Source organism: Columba livia, chromosome 3, assembly GCF_036013475.1.
Source record: "Columba livia isolate bColLiv1 breed racing homer chromosome 3, bColLiv1.pat.W.v2, whole genome shotgun sequence".
NCBI lineage: Eukaryota > Metazoa > Chordata > Aves > Columbiformes > Columbidae > Columba > Columba livia.
Window position 1 is genome coordinate 26,839,386 of NC_088604.1, and position 12,144 is coordinate 26,851,529.

Genomic DNA, 12,144 nt, shown 5'->3' on the forward strand with positions numbered 1-12,144 from the left:
CTTGAACAGCTATGTTTCATACCCTCAAATAGAGACATACGAAGACAGTTGATCAGCCATCTAGAACACATGAGACACTTAAAACTGTCCAAGATACTGCATATTCTACTGGATATGATGTGTCCTCTCAGATCACAACAGCACTCAGCAGGTACCCTAGGTACCTACTGCAAGGGATTTGAATTGCTCCAGCAGCCTCACCCACCATACTGACTTGCCCTGCACATCTCTGACCTGTTGCTAAACTCGTTTACAACCATTTCAGATGCAGTTTATCCTGCCTGATCTGTCTCTTCCCAGATGATGATGGGTCCCCCATAAAACCTATGTCATGTTTCTCACACTCAGGTGGGTATCTCATAAATCTCCAACACCACAGATGTTTACATTCAGTCAAATGGAGTGAGCCTCTAGTTGCTCATTTACTGACTCACTCCCTAGGCTGTACTAGCCGTGTAGACTAAGCCTCTGCCACTCAGATTAGCAGATTACAGGGACAATTTAGATACTTAATGCATATGAACACAGCTCCCCATAAGCACCTGGATTTAGGTGTCTTAACTTCAAACTGAATCTCACCATAGCTTTCCCAGTATGTATAGGATTACTCTATGCAAAAACAGTCATTGCCATGAAGCTTCATCCCTTTGTGAAGATTCTCCTATTAGACTTTTCTGTTCAGATTTTTCTCTCATTCAAAATCTAAATGAAGCCAAAAAAAAGTATGTGAGGTGTAAGTATGCACATTCTTTTGAACCTCCTTACACATTCTGAAGGCAAATCAGCCATCAAAAGCTGTCAATGACATTAAATTGCCATATACTTCAAAAGAAGTGAGGCACCGCTAAATGCCAGGGTAGTACAGATTAGCTCAGAGGATGTCTCTTACATCACCTTACAAATCCCTTCTGCATTCAGCGTAGGTACAGCACCCAATAATAGGAAAGTAACAGAAAATATTTTTTAAAAAGTCCTGTTCTTCAGTTATTTCATATTTATTAATGAGGCTTAATATTTACTCCAAGAAAAACTATTCATTCTTAAAATTATTTTAACACCTTTTTTTAAGGTATTATTTAGAAAAAAATAAGAGCTGACAGGTGTGCAAGATCTGACTTGCACTGATAGATTTAGTTGGTAGTTACTGGGGGTCAGGACAGAGGGAAGTGTGTTTCAGCTACAATTTAAATGCTTCTACACATTTCATATGGAGCTGGATACCTTACAGGGGAAAATCATTATCACACCAGTTCACCTGAATTACTTTATATAAATCTTTTTCCTTCTCATAGTGTCTTACAGCCGTAACTAGTAACGCTAACTTTAATCACTTCTTATAAGTACCCAAAATTGCGTGAGAAGTCCTGTGCTTCAGCTAGTGAGAAAAACTAACAATTTCATCCTGCAAAAACTTGTTCAGAAAGATAAAACATATCAAGTCAAAAGTTAATTTCAACTAACAGCTTTTATTAGTAAGTTTTTAATAATCTTTATTTTTTAAAAAACAGCAACATTCAATCACTACCTCAATCACTGTGAGTCATGCTTAAATGTTTAAGCCCAGCCTTCTTTCTCTGTATAACCATATGGGAGCAAAGACTCACACAACAGGGCAGGCTGAGGGAGCTTCAGGTGCTCACTGGTAGTGAGCAGTTAATGGTTCCTCTGTTACCCTGTGCACTGGCCTGGCCTAAACCGTGCACCCTGTTTAGACCATGGCCACATTGGCTCTATTCATATCTTCTGCTCCTCATTAGGATTTGCAGAAAGGCACAGCAGATCCTAGCAGCCGTTTTGCTTTGAGGGTTTTTTAAGAATTTTTTTTCCAGTCATAGAATCACTACACGATACTCCGAAGTGAACCGTGCTTCTTCTGTATGATCAAGTAACTTTCTGATCATTTAAAATGCCTGCACAACAGGGAGTTTATCACTAACAATGCTGCAGTCACTAAATGGGAATTATCTGTCATCTGAATTACATCATCTACAGTCAGGGCCATCGTGAAAGCCTCATTTTGAGGAGCAATTTAACACCACACACTGTAAGGCTGCATTATACTGTACACAATCCCACCAGTGTCCAACAACCAGAGTGCCACCTAGTGTGACCTGCCTGACCAGCGCTGGAGCCAAACACCAGTGCCCAAGTGTGAGGGACTGCCCAAAAAGGCTGAGCCGTGTTCACTAACATACTCATATCAGCAGAGAAACTCAGATTCAGAATTAAAAAAAATATTTTAGACCTTTTAATGTATTTTAATACTCATCAAGAGAAGTCTGCACAATAAAACAAGACTGGTTTGCCCAAGCACTGGAAGGAAAAACACCAACTTTTGTCTTTAATCATGTTCAAGCTATTAACCAAGCTATTTTTCTCTCACTCCAGACAGGAAATGAGCAAACAAACACTACCTTCAGATTCACTTCCCCTTACAAAATACAGCATGGAAACCTTCAAATACACATTAGAGAAGAAAGAGAATCTATATTTTCGCACAGCCTCTATGGAGTTCTAGGCTGACACATTCGTCTTAACTGTATGCAAGAATCTGACCAAAATATACCATCAGGCAAAACTGGACTTACCTGAAAGTGCAAAATTATGGTCCATATCAACCCCAAAGTCAATTTGGGATTCCCATCTGTTATGTCATCATTTCTAATGTTAACCAGTTTCACCTGCCATGGCAAAAGGAAAACACAGACAAAATTAAACACATGTCACAAATGCATGCTGCATTACACAGACGCAACTATAAAGGATGCATTACTCACTTCCCAAGTCTACTCTGTTGAGTTTTTTCAATTCTCAAGAGTGGAAAGGAATTGCATTCTGGCTGTAAGCAGCACACCAGGAATCACCCTGTCCCACCCACGCCGAGCTGAGAAGATGCCTCAGCTGTCACTACACCGGCAGATCCGCTCCCTGTGCCAAATACCCTTGCCCTCAGCCCGTCTCAGAGCGGGAAACGACAACAAGAACGCAATGAACTAGAACTGTGGTGTTATCAGTCTCAGGCAATGCTGAGACCTGGGAAGCTCTCACCACCTTTCTTCCCCACCACGTTCTCCTGCACCAAAGCAACAATTCAGCAGCAGGAGAACCGGCCTGCTATAATACAACAGCCTGGCTTGATAAAACCAGGAGTTTAGTATCACATTTAAATAACCAATGGCTTAATGATCACAGCAGTTACTATTGCTTCTTCCATTGTACTCATTGGCAATGCTACAAACATGAAATGGTTAACAGGATTAAAACAAAGGCTGAGATTTTTGCTGTGGCAATGAACTCACATCCATAGTGAGTTCAATAATTCTCTTTGTTGCATTACTATTATTATTTAATTTCTCTGTACGTATTACGTGTCTGTATAGCCTAGCAATTAAGGATGATTCAGCTAAAAGGGTTTTTTTTTTTGCTTCTTAGTGAAGTTACATACACGTGCTTTTCAACATATACCCTGTTATCAACACCGAACAAGCAAAGGCATGTCCTTTTCTTGATCTGCAGACATAATCTTAACCATTAGGTAACCAAAAAAAAAAACAAAACAAAACAAAACAAAACAACACAACACAAACCACCACCCTGAACCAAAAGCACGGTCTCTGGAAGAAAATGCATTCCACAGTTCAAAAAAGAAATCATAAACAACACAAATGTTTTACTCCCACTGCTTTATAAAAACTGTTTCTGTTTGGCAAAACTCTACAAGATAGTCAAATATCTTTGTATTTTACTCTAAGTCGGGCTCCAAATTTATCAATATATAGGATCTTTCTGCCTTACAGTCACAACAAAGCATTGTATTTGGAGATTGTACAGCCATCCTGAGCAAGTTCCTCCTCAATATGGTTTAGGAACACTTGATGTGGGGCTGAAACTTTCATCAAATGCAAATCCCACTGGCAACTTGCCCTACAAGCATTCTGTACAGTGGAGCACAGACATCTTCACAGAACTGCGAGGCTAAAGAGAGCACAAAAATCCTCAGATCACAGTTGACAGCTGCATGATGGAGACCTGCGGGTCCCAATGACACACACATATTCATAAAATGAGGATGACCTGATCCTTCATCTCCTGCATTTAATATGTGTGGTCTGTCATGCATAAACAAGGCATGGTACAGCACAAGTCAAGAGGTCTCGCTGCATAAAAATGCTGTTGCGACTGTCATTTCAAGTAGCCAGTCATTTACTTCACAGCATATTTGTTCGGTGGCTCACTTAGGTTAACAGGAAAAGTTCACTTGGAACTCAGCGAAGCAGGATTGAGTTCTCAGTGCACACACACTCAGTGACTCAAGAGATGGTTTGCAATTTCACTCAGAATATGAAAAGACATATGTTTTTACAACTAAATTAAGTACCTGTCTATGGTTTGCTATCTCATATTTTTTCAAACCTTTCAAATAGCAAATTAAAGTTAATAAGTAAATAAATAAATAAAAATCGACTGATCAGAAAAGCAGGTTTCCAGTATCAAGGCATTTGGATGGGATGAGTAAGGAGGTAGGTTTTCCTTCCATCCATGTTTTGGCCATTTTTTAATATTGACATTTTGCAAAGGAAGAAAGCAGGAATCCTATAAGCGTTTAAAAGAAATTTAAAAGTGCAAAGTAAATTGCAGCACTGGAAAACCACCCAGCAGTGTGGATTTCAAGTGTTTGGCTTAAAGGTGAAATTAAGCCTGAATCTTCCACAGCCCAGGTGACTCTGCTGCCTTTCTAGGGCACCAGCTTTGCTTTCATCAGGATCAAGGCTCCAGAAAGTTTTCCCAAACAAACATCATCAAACCAAGGAACTCCCACGCAACGTTCCAATTTCTCTGAATCTGCATTTTGCACTAAAAATTAGATTGTGAAGAAAATTTCATACCAGCTAGTGTCTGGACAGCATAAAAGATAGTCAAATCTACTGTAAACAGCTCCTGAAGATCTTACCCATAATTTTCTCCTCTTTAACATCATATACCACATGAAGTGTGGTAATGTTGTTGTTCAGACAAGGGTGATGTAAAGTTACCTTTGCCACATCTCTCAACCATCTCAAGCCTCAGATCAAGCCAGGCCTACACCAGCAGCTATTATACAACATGTATAAAAGACCAAGTCAAGTAGGACACTTATTTTTTATTAGCCACAGGTAACAAAATTTTCAAGTTTTTTTATTAAACTTTCCACCATACCTGGCGTTTTTTCAAATAGTCAAGTGCAATTTGGACGTTCTGGAGTCTGTGAAAACGCATCCGACCTTTTTCTCGGGGCTAAAATTATAAAATAATAGTTGTTAGATTTTCCTCATCAGACAAAAAACCAGTTTCATTTAAATGATGCCACATAAAACATCTGAGGCACTACATTTATAATTAAGCCAATACCTTTGGTGGAAAAGTGTGCTTTAATAATATATTTTTTTTAAATGTGGTTTAAGTTTTTCAGCACAGTGGATGGAAAGAGAGACCAGTGGTCTCCAACTCCAACTTTGATCCATGCAGGCTGGTAGTTGTTCCCCTGTGAAGTACTATTAAAGCCAAGAGGGCTAAAAAAGTCCCTATATGAATCTACATACTGTAACATATTATTATTAAAGATTTACAACATATTAAGCAAAGCAAGATGTAAGCAATGTCATGGACCTTTATGTTGCTCTGGTAAACTCTGTGATGGAAAAGCTTACCTCTGTATACAACTTCATGATTTAATGTAGTTTATTTACGGTAAACTGCATAATTCAGTACGATATAGATAGATATTTATTTAAAGCATATAATGAAGAGAATACCTTCCTCCTAACAGAAAAATACAACATATACAGCTCTAGAGTGTAAGTTTAAACTGTTGACTTGCATAGAACACTGCAAAGCGTGAAAAAAAACTAACAAATCACTCTTCTCACAGCAAAGTCAAAACTAGCAAGAAGAAACTGTAAAATAAGCATGAGTGGTGTGTTAATGGAAAGATGGCAAAACTGCATGCAGTTAGCATAAAACCACCAAGAAGAAGAATCACACAGAAAAAGCGTATTTTACTTAGCTGTCACAGATCAGCCATGGGAAAGCAGTTAAATTTATATCATCATCATCATATCCAAATCCTTCTATTCTTCTTATTTCAGATTTTTCACAAACTTTCACAGCAATAAACTGAAGGGGACTATAATTGCTAGGGATCACCCCTGCATATGAGTATTTCCTCAGTCAATCACTGTGAAACACACAGATACAAGCCCAAGCCTTCCTCAACTGCCTTTTTTTTGCCCTGTGGAGTATCCGACGCTTGCCAAAAGAAAACATGGGAAAATGAAGTTGAATAAGAAGCATAAACTAAAACACAAAGAATTTTAATTTGCATTATAGAACCTTTAATTTAGCTCCTTGTATTTCATACGGATAGCCCAGGATCAAGCCCCACATCCCTCTCTAACAAGTCACTTCCCCAGATGGACTGAAGGACTGCAGATCTGGAACCCAGATTCCCACAAGAAAGAGGGTATAATAAATCCCAAACTAGGTATAGCATCTCAGAGGGGAAATATTTTTTTCAATGTACAGCTACAACGCATCATTTTGAGTTATGTTATGCCTCAGGAAAAAAAAGCCCAAAAATGCCACTGAATTTAAAACTGCAATGCAACACACAGGGAGCCCAGAAGGCACTCAGGCCCTATGACAGCAAGTTGCTTTAGCAAAGGTCAATAATGCCAGGTCTACAAAGGCATGAAACAGCTCACTTGGACTAACAAGCACTCAGCATGTTACACTTTATAAGTAGATATTTCCCTTCTGGATGGTTAAAACACAGTGAAATGATAATTCAGCATTTGTTGCGAGAAAGATAAACCCTGCAAACAACCCATATATGTAGCAGCCACTACATGGAGCTGTCACTTTGACTATCTGCTTCAATAAAAATAACGATTACATTTGATAAACTCTAACAACTAGGTCCGCACAACTGAATTGCCTCATTTCAAAATATTATCCAATATTATGTCAAATACATTTGTGTGTCAGCTGTTCAGAAAAAGGCTGAATAAAAATCTGTCTTTATCATATGTTTATCACAAACATACGTATCCTGGTTTACCAACAAGAGTTCTTTGACCTTTCTATGGCACACTACTGCAGCACACCAAACTAAGAATTTACATGAGCAGACACCACACTTCAAACACTACGTTAGTACAGTTATGGGGGTCGACACCTACCCCCTTATCCTCATCCTCCACATCCTCATGCTGTTCATTTGCGCATGCGTCTGTAGAACTCACCAACCGTAAGGTCTTCAAAAAATCTCGCTCTCTTGGCTAATGAATATAACAGACAGGAGACAGGACAGCAAAAACACAAGACAGACCACAAATGAAAAGAAGAGCATGAAAAGAAGAACATAATGAAGAGAACAAATACCAAGCAAGGGAAGTAATGCTCACAAAGAAAGGAAATGACACCTGAGGAGTGTTAGACAATTTCAGGGACATTTTATCCTTGCTATTTGTAAGTTACTCCCCGGAATGCCAAGGGACTTTAAGCATCCAGTACTTGTTAAAAGAAAAATTGTAAAGAAAAGGGAAGAACAGAAAAAATAGCGCATTAGCCTATTAAGAAAGGAAGTCTCACTGACCACAAGAAATGAAGAGAACAGATTGTACTCCCCCACAAAATTCAGAGTGGGATATTTTACCAACAGAAATAAAACTTGTGTCTTTGGTATCAAGTCACAGATTTTGTAAAATATCAAAGAAACCTCCAGCAGTCAATACCTAAAGAGCTAACAAACAGAGCAAATGTATATATAACAAACTAGAACCACTGTATTCCTACGTAAAAGCTTACCAAGGTGTCTCCAGAAAGGACTTCTAAAAGTGAGATCAAGTTATGTCCATCTCTTAGGTCTTCATACAGGTCATTCACATGCTTTCGAACCTACAGAGATAAAGACAAAAATCACATATAAGATGCCCAGTTATACCTGAGAATTCACACTCATATTAACAGACATATTTTAGTACACAGATAAACCTCAGCCTGGCTTTTCAAATTTATTCGCTTTCATAACAAATTTACAAACACAAATTAATTGTAACAGGCAAAATTCACATCTATGTCTGCACTTGCACAGTTCCATCACATTTTCTTTCATTTTAATGAAAAGGAAATGAAAAGTAATACAAAGTTATAGGTAATGAATGCATGTAGCAATGAAAAAAGATCTGTATCTGACAATTTAAACATTACCCATCTATTTTGACCTCAATAATGGCTGCTAACAGACAACACTAGCTAGATCCAATGAATTGTAAAAAAATACACATGAAGTATATATTATCCTCAGCATGCATGTTCACTGGAACCAGGTCAAAACTTAAAGCACTTTCTGGCCTTAAACTTACCACTAATCTAAGCATACCATCCACCAATTAACAGCATGTTTTAGTTATGTCGGGTTTCACAGAACTTAGTGAGTTTTCCCAATGGCTCACAAGTCCAATTCATACACTATACCAAAGAAATATGACGTTAGGTTGATCTAGTGAGGCCGAGGATGTGCACAGCCCTTTCCACCAGCCGTGTAGGTGGCAGAGCTCAATTTGCCTACAGCTCAGCAGCACCGCACAACCAGCAATCACCAACCCAGCCATCCCTCCCCTCCTGTGGTGCCCCTAATAGGTGTCAGCCTTTGCCAGCTGAACACATTCAACCAATGTGGGTTGAGAAGCACTGATAACCAGCAGAGCCCATGAGGCCACCCATGAGAGAGGGAGCAGATACAAGAAGACAGACAACCGAAAGCCTAACTTTTCTGACAGGCACAGTAAAGCTGGGAGATGTCTGTCCACAAGACAATCTCTTGTTTCTTAGCATTAGCTTAAATATAACTTATTTGAAATTTCTTTAACCATTTCAGCCAGCTACTCTTTAAAGATGAAACAAAGGGTCTCATTTATCAGAAGCAGATATTTTTGATATTGCCAGCCAGGGCAAAGGGCTTTCCAGTTCCAACTTCACATCAGTTCCGTGGCATTCCTATTGAGGTGTCAGATCAGAAACTTCCTAAGCTTGCAGAGGATAAAATACAACATCAGGATTTTCTTCTAAAGTTATCACCTCTACTAGAGACAAATGGTACTCCCAATATGAGATCTATGGGACACTCCTCTGACGGCCAACATTTCTCTGTGTATGATGAGGACAGAAGGAATCGACCCAGATCTTCAACTTCATATAACAGCTCTGTTTCTCTGACTTTTAGGGGTATTTCTAGATCAATCCAGTTGAATAAATAACTGCCTCCATTCTGCCACTCTGGTGATTAGCTTCATAAATACTTTTTAGTTCAGGTTTTCGTACTTCAACTTTTCAGCATGACCTCACCTTGTGATCTGTTTTCACAAAGACCATCATCTTAACTGAGAATAATGGCAGAGCATATTTATGCTCATGCAGAATACTAGCCAGAACAAATCACCTAGAAGATTGTTCCATAAGTAATTACAACTGATAATATTTTCCAAAACGTTTATGCAGACTCTACATAAGCAGCTGAGTTACATACTAGTACTCATACATATACATAGCTTTACACACTCACACACATACAAAAAAAAAAAAAAAAAAAAACAAAAAACATTTAGGTGTGATTTAAAAATAATCCCGTAAGCAATTCATTTTAGAACATTTCCAAGAGAAAAATTCTCTGGTAGTATTGAAATACCATGAGGCTGAACAAAGAAACAGAGCAGATGTTCTTTTACTAGATCTGTGGTGAAAAGAAAGGGGAAGCCACATAGATATAATTAAAATCCTGGATAAAAGACTTGATTATGCTAAATGCTTAAAAGATGAAAAGTACAAGGGTCTTTATTTTTTAAGCCAAAACAACTGTGACTTTTCATTTTTCTATTCAAAGAACTATGCCGAACTGAGTGCCAAACTCTTTCTAAGAAAAGCAGGCAATTTTTCTTTACAATGTAAGTCTGTGGGAGGGCTCCCCCCGCTCCAGCTGAGACAGGCCACTCTCCACTGCCCCCAGGAGAGCAGAATCCTGAGGCAGAGCAGATCCACAGTGCAGGCTGGTGGCCAGAGTCATGGGAGAACATCAGGCTAAGGACAGAGAGATGTGCCTCTAACAGACACTCACTGGCACAGCTGAAGAGCTACCTGGGCAGCACCGCATCAATTCCCACACTCTTCTCAACACAGAAATCATGGCAGTTGCCCAACATGCAGGTATCTGAATTGTGGGATGAGAAACACTACCATTTCTTATCTGTCTGCTCTTATTTTCCATTAGACGATTTTGTTATCCCGCTGGTCTGTCTCTCACAACACACATTTGTTGACCTTCTGTTTGTTTCTTATACTCTGAGGTTTCCAAAGTATTACAGAGACAACCATCTTGCCCCACTTATCTTTCTAGAAATCACAGATGCTTCAGAGATGAACTCATACTGTGTATGAGGAAAGTGCCACAGGGCTGTCAAAACAGGAAAACCAGCAGTACACCTCAGACATCTGTCTTAGTTCTGCCATTGGCTGACAATTACTGAGAGGATTAATTACTTAGGACATACTGTGTTGGTATGCTGGTACAGGACAACATAATAAGGAAATGCCAATATCCTGAGCAACGGATGTGCACCTAAAAAGATGTATTTGAGCAACTAACATTCAGCAAGCATGTTCACTCAAAGCAGCAAATCACTTCATTTCAAAGGAGCACCTTGTGGTGGATGGAGATCCCGCGCTGCCACTTAAGATAAGCTTGCAGAATCATCTCGGCTGTCTCTTGGGGAGGTCTCATCTCTCAACGTATATAATGAACTCTTAGATCTCTAAATGCACAAGCAAAACATATTACTATTTCACCACTGTTTTGCCATCATATGCAGTCTCCTTCAGAGCATGTAGTGCCACAAGTACTAGATGCAGATGGGATTCCTGGATGGATCTGTGGGACCTGCCCATGTCATCTCATTAGGAGTTCTTGTGGCTTTTCCATAAAATAACTGAATTGTCAGTCTTACATTTCACAAAGTTCATGTGCAAAGCAGCCTATATGCTGCCTCAGGCAACTTTTTGCAATATACACTCTTGAGCATGGCAGCTTTAAAAATTTGGGCATGAGAAGAGATTCTTTAAGAAAAATGTGGGAGGTGCTGAGGAACATCTAACGAAACTTAAACAAGAGCAGCAAAAATCAGTCAAAAGGAGATCAGGAGAATTTAAGGCACTGTTTCAGAGGTGACTCCTCTTCTTATCTTCATCTTCTGGCACGTATACTATGATATTTGTGGCAAGTAAAGCTCCATCCCCCTTAATAGAAGCATGAGATATTTTTGTATCATACCCTCCCAGTAAGCTTAAGCTTTGCAGTCAAGTACCTTGGGGAGAACCTACACTACCACCAGTAACAAACAGCTTTTAAAACCGCAGCAGTCACAGAGCTGCAGTCTTGCCCCCGGATGGCAGCATGTTAGGCACTTGACAAATGAAGACTGTGAAGCTGGCTGCCACCTCCAAAAGCCAGCAGCCTAATACTCCAGATAACTTGCATAGCTTTATGATACCATTCAGCTGACACATCTGGTTGTCCTTACAATCAAGTTGCTATCGATTCCACCCTCACGTACCATTCTGCTTCTGCAATTAAAGACCCTGGCTCACCAGGCCTGGCTTCCTCTTCTGTGGCTGGCATTGCAGCAAAGCTGTTCACCACCGCCTTCACTCTGCCTGGTTCTCATTTCCATCGACACAGAACAGAGCCACGATTCAGCTGCCCAGACACACACCTAAAGCCCTGGGTTACGGTTATGTTTAGGGGGTATTGCCACTTAGCCTTCACCTGCTTCTCCAGAAGGACTATGGTTTGCTTAAGTCCTGCCAGCCAGTCTCCCACAGTCCTCAGGACCCTTAACACATCTCCAACAGCCCTGGATGTCCATACTCAGGGAACTGAAACTGCACATAGAGGTCTCTGGTTTTGCCATGAACAAGCCATCTTCCACAGCAAGCCTGTTTCTTACAATTTTTCTTGATGTTATTAGTTGTGTTACGCTGATACTGGAACAAAATCTATAGTCTTACACAATAAAACCATAAGCTGCTTATGCTTGGTATAGGTAAAAGGGGAAG

At 39.7% G+C, this 12,144-nt stretch overlaps 1 protein-coding gene across 36 annotated transcripts in view; it reads right to left on the minus strand.

The window, feature by feature from the left end:
- The window catches only part of DST (dystonin), a 307,340-nt gene that overhangs the window by 182,979 nt on the left and 112,217 nt on the right, over nt 1–12,144 (minus strand). For 21 of the 36 annotated variants that reach the window (XM_065056139.1, XM_065056174.1, XM_065056141.1 and 18 more), the window contains 4 exons: nt 7,846–7,935; nt 7,218–7,316; nt 5,197–5,274; nt 2,589–2,681 (listed from right to left, as the gene is read on the minus strand). In XM_065056139.1, the coding sequence (XP_064912211.1) occupies nt 2,589–2,681; nt 5,197–5,274; nt 7,218–7,316; nt 7,846–7,935 (360 nt within the window). The remainder of the gene's footprint in view (nt 1–2,588; nt 2,682–5,196; nt 5,275–7,217; nt 7,317–7,845; nt 7,936–12,144) is intronic. The other 15 variants (XM_065056154.1, XM_065056156.1, XM_065056145.1 and 12 more) reach the window with 2 other exon arrangements.